At 43.3% G+C, this 18411-nt stretch overlaps 2 protein-coding genes across 2 annotated transcripts; one reads left to right on the forward strand and one right to left on the reverse strand.

The window, feature by feature from the left end:
* The first annotated feature begins 289 nt into the window (after nucleotides 1-289).
* NUDT15 (nudix hydrolase 15) lies at nucleotides 290-3320 on the forward strand. Its single transcript, XM_086620559.1, has 3 exons — nucleotides 290-441; nucleotides 562-752; nucleotides 1178-3320. The coding sequence occupies exons 1-3, from the start codon at nucleotides 290-292 to the stop codon at nucleotides 1321-1323; spliced, it is 489 nt and encodes a 162-aa protein (XP_086476685.1). The 3' UTR covers nucleotides 1324-3320.
* A 1942-nt stretch (nucleotides 3321-5262) lies between these two features.
* Nucleotides 5263-15055, reverse strand: MED4 (mediator complex subunit 4). The gene is made up of 7 exons (XM_086620569.1): nucleotides 14955-15055; nucleotides 11996-12062; nucleotides 11489-11659; nucleotides 11056-11113; nucleotides 9823-9909; nucleotides 8925-9056; nucleotides 5263-5987 (listed from the first exon to the last, which is right to left on the reverse strand). The coding sequence occupies exons 1-7, from the start codon at nucleotides 15053-15055 to the stop codon at nucleotides 5815-5817; spliced, it is 789 nt and encodes a 262-aa protein (XP_086476695.1). The 3' UTR covers nucleotides 5263-5814.
* Nucleotides 15056-18411: the final 3356 nt, after the last annotated feature.

The raw sequence follows: 18411 nt of genomic DNA on the forward strand, positions 1-18411 counted from the left end.
GGCAGCCGCGTCCAGCAGAGTCCCGCACCAACGCTCCGCCTGCGACTATTTACCGGGCGGAAGCGAAGCGCCACGGTGCCCCTCACCGGCTCGGGCGGGAGGGCTGGGTGGAGCGGCGCGGCCCGGCCTCCGCAGCCCCCTCAGCCACCCGCGCCGCCCGCGCGGCGCGCATGCGCGCCTCGCGCACTCCCAACGGCCTCCCGAAGCCCGGCCGCAGCCTGATTGGCGGAGCCGCTGCCGCGCTCCGGGCCTGAGGGAAGAGCAACCTCCCCCAGCGTCCGCGCCCGACATGGACGAGACGGCGCCGCCGCCGCGGCCCGGGATCGGCGTGGGGGTGGTGGTGACCAGCCCCGCGCACCCTCACTGCGTCCTCCTGGGCAAGAGGAAAGGCGCGGTAGGGGCCGGCACCTACCAGCTCCCCGGAGGCCACCTGGAGTTTGGGTAGGAGCCCCGAACCCCCCGCCCCCGCCGGACGCTGGCGGAACGGAAAGCCGCCCGCCCGCCCCGGGCCCGCCCTTCCCTGCCCTCTCCTGAGGCGGCCGTGCCTTCCCCCGCGCACAGGGAGAGCCTGGCGGAGTGCGCCGCGCGGGAGACGCTGGAAGAGGCGGCGCTGCGGCTGCGCAACGTGCGCTTCGCGTCGACCGTCAACTCGGTGTGCGCCGCGGCGCGCTACCACTACGTCACCGTCCTCATGAAGGGCGAGGCGGAGCCGGGGGCGGAGCCACGCAACCGCGAGCCAGAGAAGAACGAGGGTGAGCAGCGCGCGCCGCCAGTGCTGGCCTCGCCGCCGTCGCTCGGGCGGCTCAGCGCGGAGAGCCGCAGGTGCGGCCGTTCTCCCGCTCGGTTGTGCCGTAACGCGCGTTTTTAGCTTGGTTTATTTTACGTTTCCCTTTATCGCCGCGCGCTTGGACGTAATGAGGTGAGGGAGTGGCTACGGGCACGTTCGTTTTTGCGGATCTGAGAAAACGGTCGCTTCCGGTAGGGGCAAGACTTAAGGGGAGGAAATTAATTCATAAGTTTAAAATAACTGCGTATGCAGCAGGGAGCTTGAACATGTCGTTGGTGGTTTCTGTACGAGAACCATCCACCCAGGCTTGCGGAGGCAGAATTGTTATGTGATTAGTTTTACACTCTGGCTTTTTCTTTTTTTTTTTTTTTTTTTTTTTGTTTCCTACAGGTTGGGAATGGGTTAAATGGGATGAATTTCCTCCAGCAGATCAACTCTTCTGGGGCTTACGCTGTTTGAGAGAGCAAGGTTACAATCCCTTTACAGAAGAGCTCGATCACCTAAAGGGGTACACGGGAAGTCACCAGCTAGTGTAAAAGCCGATTGTACGTTATGTAACAAACTAAAGGACAGACCTGCTTTTTTGGTACACAAGAGAAAAGGATGTTAAAATACTACCCTTCCTAAAGCCAAAAATATGCCAAATGTTTCAGTGCTTTTACTGTATTTCACATGACAGTTGTCTCATTCCAGAGCTCTTTCTAGCTCTAGTGTGTACCAATTAATGTTTTCTTTTATAGAAAACTCACAGTGTTTTATCTGGTTAGTCTTTATATAGATGAATAATAGACCTTTGGAAGTCAGAACTAGTCAGAGAAGCTTACTCACTTGGAAACAGTTACAGCATCAGTGCCAAGAGAAACGGATTTGTTTTAGCCACTGTCCTCCCTTCTCTGTAAAACTACTTTGTGTATCATGCTGCTTTCCTCTAATTCTAAATCTTGGACCAAATTTTAAACTTAGCCATGTCTCATAGCTTCAGTTAAGATACTGTCGTGAACCGAAGTCACATTTTCCAGACAATGCCTCATTCTCCTGCAGACAGTTATGTATACTTGGAAATCAGAGTACTACAGACGTGAAAGGGTTGCGGTGGCTTGTGTAGGAAATGAAGATTCTCTGACCCTTCTTGCCACCCACTTTTCATTACAGAGTTCTGTTTTCAGCCTCAGTTACATTAGAATTCATTTGCAGAAGTGTTTCAGATCTCTGCAGCTGATCTTCATTTCTGATCATTTTACTGAACTCTTTAACAGAGAGGTGCCTACAGTGTTCTAGTAGGCTGACACAAACAACATTGTACAACTTAGTCTCATTTACAGGTGTAGCTCTGCCACAGACAGTCATACTTTCTGGCTAAAGAGGGTTGTCGAACAGCACAGCTGGGTGCAATTCTGTATGGCTACTGGGGTTTGACAGAATTGTTAATTATCAGTTTAATGTGACTAAATGATTGAATTGGTAGTGAATGAAAGCACAGAACACAAAGATCTATACAAAAGTAATGAGTTTCAATTTTTTGTTTTTCTAGGATCTGTAACCAAATTTGATTCTTTTCCAGTTGTAGTCATTAGGACATCAGCAATTAATTGTAGGATAAGGATGGATTATTACTTTTAAAAAAATCACTAACTGGCTTTTTTTTCTCTTCAGGGTTCTTTTAAAACACAGTTTTCGTCTGTTTCCTTTAGATACACCCACTGTACAAAATGTTCTGAGATACCTTTAATTTCTTTTAAATAAAATATAAGCACAATGCTTAAAAATTAAAATTGTCTAAAATGATGAATTGACTTGTTCTTAAAAGAAATGAGCTTGAAGGGTTTAAAGCTCTTCCTTGCTTTGCACATGAATTTTTTTAAGTAGAGATGGCTCTTTTTGCTGAGAAGCAGAGTGATACAAAGTGTAAGAATGCTCCTGACAATCGCAAGCCTCCTGCTTAGAATTTGAAGTATTACAGGCAACATCCCTTAGGACAGATATTCTCTCTCTCAAGTGAAGAAGATAATGTTACAAAGCAGTTTTGAAATGGGAAATATCACTGAAAATTCCTTCACTACTGCATCTTTGTAGAAAGCTTTTTTTTTTCTATTCAAAAGTGGAGATTTTCTTCCTGAAAGCAACTTTATGTACACTGAAAATTATTGCATTCAGCTGTCAATGAAAAGCCTGTAGGAACAGTTGACAGATGTCCTGTCCATCTGTTCCAAAGAATAATGAAAAAAAAAAATCAAAATTATTTAGTGCAATTTTAAATTTTAGAAGGCATCTAGCTCCTGATGGGAAAACAGGTCACTGTAAAATGGTTTGTAATGGGATAAGTATTTTTTTACTGTTAATGGTTATAGACATTCTATCTGTTGTAAATATACAGGTAGTTACTGAATTGAGGTCACAAACAGCATCTCCATATGTCAGGGTTTCTGTACCCTTTCTAAGTGGACTGATTAAATGACTACAGTGCATTACTACAACCAGCTGTCAGCAATCCCTGACTTAAATAACTTGTTTTGTAAGTAGTGTTTCTGCCCCCCCCCCCAAAAAAAATTTGATTCTCAGTAGTTTTTAGCTGCTAAGATTTGGTCCTTTCAGTTTAATGTTATGTTTACTTTGATTTTTGGTACTTCGGCTAAATAGGAAAATCTATGTACACATCTAAGCCACTGAATACTAGAACACACAGTTAAAACTTTGTGGTTTGCTATATTGCTTGTTATAGATAGAATTCACCTAAAATGGCATTATAGTTATCCAGCATTGAGAAAAATACTCCTCAACAGTATATGGTTTGCAGCACTTATGTAAAGAACCTGATTTGGATCCATCTTATACCTAGAGGCTGATTTATGTGAAATGAACAGTGGGCAGAGCTGTTGTCTTTCCTGTTTCTTAGATGTAACACATTGGTCCCATTTAATCCTTTTAATAGAGTAGCAAACAACCCAGAAAAAGTTGTCATCATCATTTCCGTTCACTCTTACTCAGGTCTGGAAACAATCACCCACCTCCACAATATGTCAGTTAGTAAATCACATGATATAGCCATGTAAGAGTTTTGGGTAGACTGTGCATTACACTTTTCATAGCTACTAATTATCTCTGTGCTTCATTCCAAGAAAAGAATGTCCTTATAAATGAGAAGGCAAAAGAGACTAGTAAGCTGTGGCTCTTTCATAAGATGTGTTGAGAGGGGTGTTTAGGGAAAAAAATACTAATCCCATGGTACAAAGCCGTAAGAAACCGCATTTTGTAATACTGTGTACGATTCTGATCATGCACTTTTAAGAAAAAACAATGTGAACTAGAACAGGGATAGGTAAGGTTAACTAGGGTGATTGAGACAGGGCAGGTGTACTGGGATTAACATAAATTAAAGAGGAAATGGTTGTCTCGAGACATTGGGGGTAAACATCAAAAAGGAAAAGATGATACTGAAAAAGGTTAAAATATGTATGTACATGAATTAACTTTAGACTGCAAAATAGAGGTGAAATTTTAATAACTCTGAAAATACTTCCAAAAGGAAGTATCCAAAACTTCAGTTGAGACAAAACCAAATTCCCTGTTTCTCTTAAAACAAAAACCACTGCCCCGTATTATGTGACTGAACCTAATTGAAGAGGCCCTTTTCATTTCTACATCCTTATGGGATTTGTACATGTATTGGTCAGATGTGACAGCTTTACTGACAGCAATATTTGAAAAATTATCTGAGCAAATGAGGAAGTACCTGATTTAGCACTTCCTGCGAGGAATCTACAAAATGGAAAAAAGTGGAGACAATTGTCATCTGTGCTTCAGGAAGCCTTGCTGCAGGGCAGAAACCTGAAACTGCCACAAGCAACAGTTCACATATTAGTTTTCTGATTTGATCAGAGGGTTACTTAAGAGAAAAGCAGCTGTCATAAAATGACTTCTTAAGCAAAACAGAACAAGGAAAGGAAAGCCAAGGGAAGTGTGTTTGGAAAGATGAAAGAACATTGTAGCTGAGGCAGGAAATGCAACTGCTGAAGTAAACAAATTAGCAGGTTCAAAGAACTGAAAAAATTATAGATGACAAGAATAAAGAATCTGTGAGTGCTCTGAACTGAAAGGAGCTGAACCTGCAGCATGCCCCAAAGCATGTCATCTCCAGGGTTGCAGGATGCTTAACCAAAGCATTGGTGAAGCCTTGCAAATGGGCACTCCATGTCACTGCCTCAGGATCTGCCCGGTTATGTGTGTACCTGATAAAGCTCAGCTGAAAAGGACAGACTTTCAGTTCCTGACTGCTGAGGTGCTTCTCATATAAACTTGGCATTTTGCAAAGGGGAAAACAGGAGTACAAACTTCCTGAAACTTGATCAGAATTCAGCCACATACTGGGATAAGATGTGGCGAGTATTGAAGTTACACAATAACTCATCTAAAAATTTAAGTTTGCAAAATGAAACAAAGTTACATCAAAACCGAGTTTATTTATGACAAATCACTCATTATATATTACAATAATTACAAACTTTTTTTTTTACACCTTATTGCCATGTTTCTGTTCTCGGTACACAGATGATCAAGAACACGGATTTAGGCAGTAACAAAAAAAGATGTTAAAATTACAAATTTCCTGTCTCATTTCTGTGCCATAGAAAAGGCTATCATGAAAAAGAGTAAAGTTACTAACAAACATACAAGGGGATTCCCCTTACACGTTTTTTCCCAGGAAGGTTTATCATCCAATGTATAGTAAATGTATATATACACACACACACACCCCTCTTGCAAACATACACATTTACATAATCACTGGAAGTTTGACATCTCTCTTCCAGCAGAAAGCTCCCAGTCATTTTACTTGAACAGCTAATAGAAAAAAAAAAATTCTCAAGTCCAGGGTTTTAATTTAGTCACCCTATTTCTGAGCCAGCTGTTATCTTCTCCCTACATAGGGCCACCAGCATTAACAAAAGGGTATTGCAGTTTGTGACGAACAGCATCCAACCTACCTTCACCACAGGAAAGGTCTGCTAGGGATACTGTCCCCCTTGTACCTAGTCTGAGTCACTGCTGCTGCTCGAGGAGTCTGTTGACATAACTTCTACATCATCTTCATTCTCTTTATTGTGTCCTGGAGGCTCCAACATGAAGTCATTACTATGATTAGGAGGTAGCATGTTCATTGACATATCACTTGACTGCCAAGGATACTGAGGAGCGAGCACATCTGAAAAAAAAACAGCATAATCAATCAACTATCAGCTTTGTTTACTGACAAATGCAACAAGGCACTTCAACCAGAACTCCAATTTAAAATTAAAACAAATCTTAAAATCCTTCCTGAATTTCAGACACATGAAACCCTCCAACAACAGCTGGAAAACATCTAACAATGGAGCTGTTCTAGCACTGTAAAAGCGTACTCTGCCAGAGAGGCCCACTTATGCAGGTGGCTCTTGATCTCTCATCACTCCACTTCAAAACAGTATATATTCATACAGAGCTTTTCGCCTTCAAAGCACAGTTTGAACTGACTTAACATCCACAGCCGCTGGCAGTAATGCAAATGGTCACCCCTTGTCAGTATGCAAAAACAGATGAAAACATTAGATCAAAAAAAATACTCAACACAGACCATAGAAATTCAGAGTAAAATGTTTTATCCAAATTTGGCTGAAACACCTTGGTTATAGTTTTCCCAACAGCAAGTTTGGTGCATCAAGGACAAAAGAGAAGAGTGTCCTACTACAACAACAGGGCCACAGACAGAAATACGTGAGAGGGGGGGATGCCCCACTGTGGCCCAACCAGGCCAGCCTCAGTTGCCTCTGACTTCTCCCAGCTCTCATTCATTCTTCTCTTAGCTCTGATTCATTCTTCTCTTCTCCTCCTACTTCCAAAGTCATCCCACACTGTACTCCTTACCAACCTACTCTCCCCTCACAACATTTCCTAGTGTTCCTCTCCTGTCCTTGCCTCCAAATTGGCTCCCAGTTCAAAGCTGCAGTACACATCTCTATGGCATTTCTGCTCCCTTCCTTTTAATTTATGCTCCCTCTGCTGTGCTTCAGTTCTTCTCCACTTATTACCAGGCACTGTAGCTAAATCTATCCCATAGAAGAAACCAGCTATCTCCTGCTTACAGCAAGAATTAAAAATGATTAGGCAGAGTCAGGAAGTGAACAAAAGCCCACCCATGTGGGACTCTGAGCACAGAAAGAGAGGGCACTGTCTAAGCAAGGTGTCATATATGGTAGACTTACTCACTGAGGTGTGACCTAACTCAGAAGCATGCAGACTCCACATAGAGTGGCTTCTCATCTTTAAGTCTGCAGACACCTGAGACTCCACATATGAATGACAGCCACAGTCCCCTCACACCTGATGCATTACTTAGCTATGCAAATCTGACCCACCAGCAGATGCAAGGGTGTGACACCCAGCCTTTATGCCAGTTCCGTGCCCGCTTTAGGACAAGCAACATATGATACCACCAGGCGGTCTCATCCCAGCCATAGTGAAGTTAACCAAGTTTATTTGAACCAGCTGAGAACGTAAAACAGTGTTTTACATCCTGTGGCCGTGCTTCAACGCTGGAACCAGTCCACTATTAAACCAGGCTGAATGTGTGTGCTAAGCAGCCTTAAAGTTTTGAGGCTACCAAGCAGCCCAGTGGCTGGCTGGCAGATTCAGTATGGACTCAGTAACTGGACATCTCTCTGCAGAAGTCTCTAAAAGGATTAGATCCCATAATCAGCATTCTCAGGACATGTCTCCACACACCAACGGATTCAGGATCCCTACACAAAACATTGGGGCAGTCTCTACTTTCTTTTAAACAAAGCTTTGATGTTTCCCTCTTACCTGACAGTCTAGTAATTAGAGGATTTCCCGTAACACAGGAGACCTAGATTCAATTAACAACTTTACTTGAGTTTAAATCCCACATTTTCCAGCTTCTCAAGGAAAAGTCCAAAAGAGTGGGCTTTCAGTTCTTACAGAGCCAGCACTCAAAAGTAAAAGGAGCAAGTCTGCATCCCCTAAGGCAGAAGAGCCAGCTAGAATGGGCTCTACCAAAACTTATACAAATAAACGTTCAAACTCCACAAGGAAGAATCTCCTCTGACCATATTTGAAAAGAGCGGAAAAGATACATCCTCAGCATTTCCCTGGGGGGTTCCTATGGACAGGTGTCAGGGTCCCGCTCCTTTTCGGCACTCTGACCCATTTTATCCAAGGCCAGAGGTTTAGAAAGCGAGATGATGCAGAACTTCAAGTCACTTCCTAAGAAGTGACAATAGGATCAGATGTATGATCGGAAACACAAAATCCAAGTTTACTATTTCTCCAATGGAGTCACGATACAGGTTTTTTTTAATATAGTCAGTATAATTTTTCAAAACAAGATTTCCATAACACCTGCAAGTGGCTTAATAGACAGGTAACTGTAACAGATCTCCTATGAATTCAAACGAAGAATGATTTCCACAATTTAGTTTAAACATTACGTTAGTAGATTAATGGTGCACAGGTACAGAACTACTGAACTCTTGATTCACTTACAGTAATTTACTGCTAAATTCTACTTCAGCATGAATGAATGAATCCCACTAAAGTCAATGGAAGTGCCCATTTCACTAAGTAATTAAGGGATTAAAGCTCCATTCCTACCCTCAGGGTACTACCTCACCAGCTGTCCTATGCAATGTCTTTTCAATCCAGAACTTCTAAGCAAACAGTCTTGCTATATAGAGCTTAGACTTAAAGGTAGGGGATGACAATAAACCTCTTTTCTTCCAATATACAGCTTTCACAATTCCATACTTTCTGTCAGCACTGCTAAGAAAAGTTTGCTTTGAAAAAGCTTCTAATATGAATCGATACCACTTAATTTACAGCAATTTAAAATAAGGGAATTTAAGGGTATCTAAGTTAAGTTTTGTTTATATTGACTTAGTTGTAGTATCTGCACTATGATTTAGCATGAAATGACAAAAACTCATGCAATTTCTTTTTGTCAACTTCGTTTACTAGATCTTCACTGCCAGGGAACAACAATAGCAATAAATTCCATTATTTTAACTCTGATTTGCCTTTGCTAAGTGAAATGTATAATTGCCATGACTGTACAAGGAATAAAGCAAAAAACCTGAGTTTCTCTTACCTGGCAGTCTGCCCGCTGCAAGTGCATCCCCTGGTAAGTGTCCATTAACTCCATTGGTGGATGGGTTGTTCATCTGACCCAAGAGACCACTCCTCATTTCTAGATCTGTAGGATATGGCCTGCGTGGGTCCCCTTTAAGGAAAAAAGCAAACAAATGTTTTTAAATATTTAACAATTGTCTTGCAGACATTAATTTTTTCTTCAGTGCCTAGTTTCCTGATGAAAAAAAAACAACCCGTACTCTGATTGCTTGGATCAGCAATGAGAATCACACCTGTTTTGTTAAAATCCAAGTCTGTGTCTTTCACTTAGACTTTCTTTGTTAATTCAAAGCAGAAAAAGCACATTAAAAAAAAGAGCCAAACAAACAAAAAACTCACACCACGTTTAGAAGATATCTTTGCTCTCCCTGCTACTTCACAGCTAAACAGCAAGGACAGGAATTGAAAAAAACACATTCTCATTTTGGACAAGGAGGACAGTTCTCAAAATTGAAACCTCACATAATGAAAGCCTTGCTTCTGACTTCACTAACATTCTCTGAAAAGAATATTATAAAGGGCAGGAGGGAACACAAGCAAGCACATGGAAAAGCCTTTAAGATATTTGGTTCTAACTTATAATTGGGGCCAACTTTCAGGGGATAAAAGCAAACAAAGGAGAGCAGAGGCGGCCAGTCAGTTAATGGAAGCATGCAGTTCAATAGCCTTTTGAAGACACACATAAAGTCTACAGGACTTTGGATATCCATTTTTGTTGAAAATACTAGATATCAGTGGAAAACAATGCTACTCTAATAAACCTCAGTGTTTTCACTGTATGAAAGCATTGTAAGACCAGATACTGACCATGCTTTATTATTAAAAAAATAAAAATCTATTATAAATATGACAGTTACCTGGTACCCATGTCAGAGGGGCACAAACAGCATTGCTAGCACTGATCCTATGAGCATATTTAATTATTTCTTCAGATGAAATGGCACCTGGAAGAATGGAAGAAAAGTTACCATATTTTTAAGAGATTGCATCATTCAATTATTTAAGAATATTGGACACTAATATCTAAAAGATTGGGAATGTAATTTTATCAAACATTAAGAGCATGCTTCAAACACAATGACTGCTTAGAGGATTCTATGCAACGACAAACTTGGCAGTGAACTGGTTTTACAGCCACAAGTTCAGCACGCCTTTAATGTCAACGGTTATTCGACCTTGTGAAAAGCACAAACCAATCTCTTAAGCAGTGAACTTGAGAAGCACAATTTGTAAGAAAAATTCAGCACCTGCTTTATTATGGAATTTTCTGTAGTGAAGAAATTCTTTTTGTTTGTTTAGTAATTGTAGAGCATAATGTAGCAGTCTTTCTACATATGTGACTGCATTACAGTAATAGAAATTTTATGAAATTCCTTGATTCTATGACGTTTGCCACAAAAATAACTCATTCTTGCCTTTATTCTGAGGAAATGGTTATAGGTTCATAGAATCATAGAATGGTTTGGATTGGAAGGGACCTTAAAGATTATCTAGTTCCAAATACCCTGCCATGGGCAGAGACATCTTCCCCTAGATCAAGTTGCTCAAAGCCTCATCCAACCTGGCCTTGAACACTTCCAGGGATGTGACATCCGCAACTTCTCTGGGAAACCTGTTTCAGTGTTTCACCACCCTCATTGTAAAAAATTTCTTCCTTAGATCTAATCGAAATCTACCCTCTTCCATTTTAAATCCATTGCCCCTTGTCCTGTCACTACATGCCCTTGTAAAAAGTCCCTCTCCAGCTTTCTTGTAGGCCCCCTTCAGGTACTGGAAGGCTGCTATAAGATCCCCCTGCAGCCTTCTCTTCTCCAGGCTGAACAGCCCCAACTCTCTCAGCCTGTCTTCAGAGGAGAGGTGCTCCAGCCCTCGGATCATCTTCGTGGTCCTCCTCTGGACCCACTCCAACAGCTCCACATCCTTCTTGTGTTTGGGACCTATTCATTGCATAACGAATTCATTTCAAATGAAATGGAAATTTGTTCACACATAAAGCATCCAAAATCTGTGATGGTAGAATTAAAAAAATAAAATAACCCTAACTAGCAACTCTCTTTACAACTGCATTACGTACAATCATGGATGCTCACCTTTTCTTGCCTTTTCAATCGACTTCAGCTTTTCCTTTGCTTGATAAACAGCTGTTGCCTGGTTGTAAAAAAACAACAAACTAACTAAACCAAACCTTCAATGCATCTTTAATTTGTAAACTTCTACATAAAGTCGGTGCTGTGAATAAACCCTTGCATTTAATTGCATTTTAAGAGAGAAACTATTCAGTGAACATTTCAAAATATAGAGAAGTAAAGTAGGTTTCGAAGAAAATTAGCATTATAAAACAAAACTGAACACCATGATAACGAAACAGTATTTGACTACTGAAAAAAAAAACCAAACTAACTACTAAGCTTTTACGAAGTTTTAAGTATTTAAATCTTCTCAAACTAACACACCACCACTTTCTCCTGAACCACCTTTCTCACAAGCAGATGCTCAAAAGGAAACACATCATTATGAACTTACCAGTATGTGCTCGGCTTCTTTTAGTTGTTTCTGCAGCTGCTGAATATCATTATCCCTCTTTTCTACTACCTTTTCTAAAAGCTGCATTTCATGATGGATTTTCCCCTGATCAACTGCCAACTTCATTAGCTCTTGAAACTCTCCATCTCTCTGAATCAGCAGTTCCAGGATCTATTGAACGAGAGTTTTGCAGAACTTTTAATTTAGCTAGAGTAACAACACACCTTCCACTGTGCTGCAAAGAGGAACAACTGACATCAATAGGAGCATTTCTGTTTGCATGAAAAATGAAACAAAATTTCTTCTGTTTGCAGAAACAGCCTATGAAGCATACAACAAATGAATAAACGAAAAAGCAATATGAGGACCAAGAATGCCTTTGTAGTGGGGCCAAAACCTCATCATCACCATTAGCCTGAGTATAGGCAAGGACAAAGGGAGAAAGAAAGGAAGAAATTAGAAGTATTGTGCTTACTCAAATAAATACAGTTCAGAAATTCAGCTTACCTGGCTCTCCTCCCCCGGTTGTGGAAGCTTCTGGTTTCTTGAAATTGCCAAAATTTCAATTAGTTCCCTGAAAGGAAAACTCTGTGTTTGCACAATTTTCCAAGGCATTATTTGTAAATCATGTCAAGTCATCCCAAAATTGTCAGAGTACTGATATAATTACAGACGTATTCATGGACTTGAGTATTTTACAGTTTTATAGTACAGTGTTGGCAGGGATTTCTCAGCTAAGAGTAATTCTGTGAATAGTCTCATGATTGGATCACGTCTTCTTCTTTGTTCTTTGAGCTCATGAAGTGCTTGTCTGTATTTGTACTCATGAAACATGCTAAGTTCCTGCCAAACTACATAAAGCAGAAGCAGAAGCTGCGAGAAGAAAGAGCACAATGAAATGCATTCATACCCAACTTCTCTTGCCTTCGTTTGTTGCAAGAGGGCATGGAAGTTGTCTTCACTATCTTACTTCTCTACTTTTCCTCCATTTTTCCCACACTTGGGTTTAAAGCAATTAAGTCTACACTTTCAAACACCTAAAGAGTGTGTTGTGAAACTACTTGTACAACAACAAGTATTTCCACAATGATATATTAGTTGTATATCAAACATAGAAAAAGACAAAAAACCTAGTAATATTCTAGTGCTGTTAGAAGCGCTTCTCAAACAAACCTCTTGATCACGCTTCCAGGTATCCATTTACTTTGCCACCATTCTGAAAAGCCATCAAGAACCTCAGAAAGGACTCAGTAAGCAACAAGACCATGATATAAAAAGGCATTTTCTGTAAATTCAGCAGACTTTTTTGGTTTCCAAGGCTATGGATGGTAGTTGAAAGCTATCTATGCATGAGTAACTGTCTATCTGAAGACACTGTTCTTGGAACAGTACTGATTCTTCGCTTGGTCCAGTGCAAGCAGCTCAATGGGATGAGCTCAGGTACTTTCCAAAACATCTGAAAAAGCCTCTCACCAGTAGAGCTCTAAATAGCATCTTGGTCTATGTCTCTTGGTCACTCCTGAACAGTAAAATGATTTTAAGCAATTAGAGAATAAAGAAACCTGTCATTATCACTTAAGGCTTTATTCTACCTTACCAACACTGAGCAGTAGCAAACAATCTGTTCTAAGTAGGTCAACTACTGCCATCAAAGCTGATGTCATGGAGGGTTGTAATTCTGACCTATGTTAGCTGGATAATGCACAGACACAGATTCAAAACTAAACAAAGGCTACAGATTAGACATGTTGCTTAATTTTGTTAGCTCATCATACCACCAAACCAGTATCATGACTGTGAAAGGCCCATCTCTACAGCACTGCAACACTTTGCTGATCAACAGGAAGATTCACTAAATGCTGTTGAGGGTTGCTCTGGATTCATTATGGTAGAATATTAGTCCCAATATTAAAAAAAAAAAAAAAAAAAAAGTTTAGATAAGGAGCAAGTCTTTTTTTTTTCTCCCAAAACACATGTTCTCCAGCAACCCATATGTCACAACAAAATCTAAACCTGAAAATAAAACCTAACCAGAAACAAGAGCAACTGACCAATATATTTCCTACTGTCCTGATTTAACCCGACAACTAAGCCCCACACAGCCACTCGCTCGCTCCCTCCGGCCAGTGAGATGGGGGTCAGAATCAGAAGAGTAAAAGTGGCAAAACTTATGGGTTCAGATAAAGACAGTTTAGTAAGTAAAACAAAAGCCACACACACACGTAAAGCAAAACAAGGAATTCATCCACTACTTCCCATGAGCAGGCAGGTGTTCAGCCATCTCCAGGTAAGCAGAGTTCCATCACATGTAAATGTTACTTTGGAAGGGGAAGACAAATATCATCACCCCAAACATCCTCCCCTTCCTCTTTCTTCCCCCAGCTTTATATACTGAGTGTCATGTCATATGGTATGGAATATCCCTTTGGTCAGCTGGGGTCAGCTGTCCCAGCTGTGTCTCCTCCCAACTTCTTGTGCATCCTCAGCTTACTCCCTGGCAGGGTGGTGTGAGAAGCAGAAAAGGCCTTGACTCTGTGTAAGCACTGCTCAGCAGTAAGGAAAACACCTTTGCATTGTCAACACTGTTTCCAGCACAAATCCAAAACATATCTCCCCCAACTAGCTACTAGGAAGAGAATTAACCCCATCCCAGCCAAAGCCAGTGGTAATCATACAGAGAAAGCCAGCCATCTAGACAGTTCAGGTTGCTCCCTCAGAAAAAGTTTTCTTACACTCCTGCTCTCCTCAACAGGAGGAAAATAATTAGGAACCAGTTTAACTGCACTGCCAGCTGTGCCTCCACAACATGGTGGACAACTTGGAAGAGGGATATTGGTCCAGCCTCAAAAGCAGGGACTAAGTACCCGAGCCTTTATATCACTCCAGAGACGAGCTCTGCAGCCTACTTTGAGTCAGTTTAACGTTAACACAGGCAATGACCAGAACAGTTTAAGTGATGCAATCCCACCTCCAAATTTCTGATTTAAGCACGATTTTTAGTGACTAATAAAAAGCCTAAAATCGGGAGGGTATGTGCATTTCGCAGGAAACGCAGGTGTCAACCACGAAAGAAAGGCAAGTGGAAGTATAAGGAAGCTCTCCTTCTGCTCTGAAAAGAGGAAATAAAGCGCGGCCGATGCTTTCCTACCCGAGCGAGAGCTGTGGAGCAGGGCGCAGGGCCGGTCCAAGCCCCCCGGCGCGGAACCACCCCCTCTCGCGCAGGAGCCGGCCTGGGGACGGCAGGAGGGCAGGAAAACGCGCGTGGCCGGGCCGGCCCTTCCTCCCGTCTCGCAGCCCAGCGAGGGTCGGGTCAGGCCGATCCCCTCCCAGCCCAAGCCCAGGGGCACCCGCCGGAGGCTCCGCGCACGTACAGCGCCGAGCACGCTCTCCCCACCCCCGGCGCCTCGCCTCCGCCGCCTGACGCCGTCCCATCCGGGCACCGGGTGCGGAGAGCAAAGCGCGGTACCTGGCCAAGAGCTCGAGATCCTCCAGCGCCGCCAGGAGCCGGTCCCGGGTGCTGCTCCGCTCGCCACCTCCCCCGGCCGCCGCCGCCGTTGCTGCCGCCATCACGATCCCGAGCGCAGAGAACCAGCTCCCGCCGGCGGCGGGCAGCCGGCAGCGCCCCCAGCGGCGGAGGCGCGAGCTGCAGCCGCCCGGCGGAGGGCGCGTGCGCGGGGCGGCGGGGCGGTGGCGAGGGCGGATCCTCCCTCTCCCCGGTCCGCGCCGCCACGGGAGGGGCGGGCAGGGCCGGGCGGGTAACGGCTCCCGTGAGGCGAGTGGCCGGGCGGGGCGCGGAGCGGTGCTCGGCGCGGAGAGCAGTGGGTGTGAGGGGAAGGGAGGTCACGTCTGCCTCTGCCAGGCCACATGCGTGTTTGGAAAGGCCGTCTCCTGGCGCTGGGTCGTTACACAAGGATCTGCGCTTGTTGCTCTTCTGCATGCGTTTGTAGTCCTCGGATTTCCACAGAAGAGCCTCTAAATGAGGTTCAGATGCTAAAGACACGGAAAACAAACTGCAAAGAAAGGGCTTGTGACTGAATGACTTCTCGACCTTTTTAATTCACTGTCCGAGAGTCCTGATGTCCAAAAATCCCTTGGGTGCTTTTTATCAGATGGAGAATGAAACGGTGCTTTACTAATGGCTGAAAGAAAGCCACTTTACTAGTGGCTGATGCTGAAGATGCATCGAAAACCCCGAGCTTTAAATGAGACGGAGCCCGGAGCTCCTTTGACCTAAAGCTGGGTGTCCCGTAAGCGACAGGAGCCAGCAGCGGGCTGTCGGACATGCCCGTGCTGCGTGTGCAGACCTGTCTATCCACAGAAGCTGAAGGCAGCTTTGCATCCATTAGAGGTCTGCACAGGATGATCGGGGCAGGTAACAGATGCAACTCCTGCCTCCGATGCTGCCACAGTCAAGCTATAATTAAAAGATACTGTTGTTTTTTAAAAAAAAAAAATGTTGCTGTATATGGGCTGGTGCTGTAAACAGGCTCTGGGTGGGGTCACAGTGAAGCCAGAGGAATTTTTTATATTCATGAAACTTTCAGTAATGTGAAGAGACTGAAAGAGAAGCCGGGGTGGAGGGCAGATGAGGGAGCACAGAGTGAAAGCGAGTCTGGGGCCAAGGTTTATGGCCAGGGCGAGCACTTGGACAGAAGAGCAGGGAGTCCCCAGACCCCACGTCCTTCTGCTGTCAGCAGGCAGCTGCAAAACCTGCCAGCAAACAGCGATCCTCTTCTCTCTGGATTAGAGGAAGCACTAGATGAATGGTAACATCCCTGACTGGTCTGGTATTTACTCTGATTATCTTTTTACCTTTCACACTAACTATGTCCCTGAGAAATTTACACTTGGGGAGAAAAAAAAAAGCAAGAAACTCATTAGTCAGTGGTTCTTTGAATTGTGGTTTAAGTAAGTGATTCAGCATTGTGAGACTTGTGATAAAGAAATGAGATCTGGCAACCCTGAGAAGCAGATAACTGTGCCAACAGGAGTTGTTTAAAATTCATTTACAGTATACAACAGCCCTCAGCGTTCTGTTTGTAGATAGTTTGGGATAGCAGATAAAATCTCATCAAATATTTCTGCCCTTTAAATAACTTTTGCTTGTTTTTTTTTTTTCCCCCCAGTATTTCCCTGATTTCGTTGAGGGAAAGATGTAATCAGCGATGCTGTCTGGTAGTGCATCCAGTTCACTGATTTGTTAGTGTCTGTGTGGGTGCATAAACAGAAGGAAATAGCAACTTTGAAAACAAAGCAATTGGTCTGCTAAATAATGTTCTTCCTCACATTCATTTTGACATCTGAATTATTTAGACTTGAAGTTTTTCTGATACATTTCAGGGCCATAATACTAGTTTCACTAGCGCCGAAAGCTTGTGGTGTTAATAGGACACCCAAACTTGAGAGGTCAAGGGACCCATACCGGTTATAGGAGGTTCCTGTAGGCTGATCTTTCCCTGCCCCTGTGTCCAGGAGCCTGCTCCCTCCCTTCCTTTTGACTCCTCCCAGCCAACCAGGCCAATATCACCAGTCTTTCACTGGAGCAGCCACCCTTCTCACTTCTCAAACTGCTTCCTCTCTTCCAGGCAACATGGACATGTAGCCGCTTTTTACTGCCCAGTCCTAACCCTCTCCTTGTCCTGGGGATGCAGTGGCTGAGAAGTGCAGGTCCATAGGCAGAGACTTGCACTCCTGCCTCTATGTGGGAGGACAGGGTGAGACCAGAGGCATCAAGGAATGCCTGCCTGTGCCAAGACACAGAAAGTCATTCAGACTATGTCACAGTGGTCACATCCCTTCAGGATAAAGGGAAAGGCTGGATGAAATGGTTTCGTGCCCCAAACTTGCCCCGTGGGGCCATTGCTTTAAGACTGAGTGGATAATTTGTTGAATAGACTTCTGAAACGCTTCCCCGTACAAAACAACAGGGCCTCTGTTTCCCCAGTGCTGGTTCCTCTGTTTCCTCAGTTCTTCAGTGCTTTTGGCCTTCTTTCCTCTGAGTAAACTTTTTTCATAATTGTGTTGGTTTTGAGCCAGATCTGCTCCTTTGAAACTCATGCCCCTTCTGAATAACAAAGCATTGTTCCTGATTTTTTTCGGTAGTCTGAGAACATTTTAGGTTGTGTGGCCATGAACATATCTTTCCATCCACAGTAAGACTATTAGACATTTCAGAGATCTTTCATTTTAGATTGTCTTTTCGATGTCATATGGACTGTGTTATTAAGAACCTGTTAGCACAAGCAAAAATAGCTTATTTTATCCTGTTCAGTTGAGTCTTGTCTCTTCCACAATGGTCCTTTAAGTGATGATCTGCAGAGAAAACTGATTCCTGTAGACAGATCCATGAGCGGCTGAGCTGATCTAATAGTCCACCAATGATAAGAAGCTGAGATGTTGCTGACTTCTCATCTCCCAACCACAGATTTTTCACCGTCCCTTAGCTCCTTCTTGGTGTTTGCCATATGCTTCCATGAGCCACTTCAACTCAATGACAAGACTCAGGAATACTTAATTTGGGAGGGGGTGCTCATTTCCTTCTGGTTAGTGAGTGAAACCTAACCTCATCGTATGGAACCATGCCTTCAAAGTGTCATTTTATGTTACATCTAATTTAGTACAACTGTAGGCTAATGCTGAAAATTTCGGTCGTCTTCATCTCTTTCCAGCTATGTATTCCATCTCGCTTGCCCTTACGTGAGCTCCAGTGACTGTGAGACTGCAGAATGAAGCAGGTGAGCAAACAAGTTCAATGGAAAACCATTGTTTTTCTGGTGGATTCGTCTTCTGTCAGATGAGCTCATTGAAGCAGTTGACTTCAGGGCTAGCCATTCCTAGGTCACTAGACACAAGGGAATATGTAGCCAGGGGCAGAAACGAGGGATGCTAGTCTTATTCCTAGTTCAGTGAAACTCAGGCCTACG

Source organism: Tauraco erythrolophus, chromosome 1 (assembly GCF_009769465.1).
Source record: "Tauraco erythrolophus isolate bTauEry1 chromosome 1, bTauEry1.pri, whole genome shotgun sequence".
NCBI classification, from domain to species: Eukaryota; Metazoa; Chordata; class Aves; order Musophagiformes; family Musophagidae; genus Tauraco; species Tauraco erythrolophus.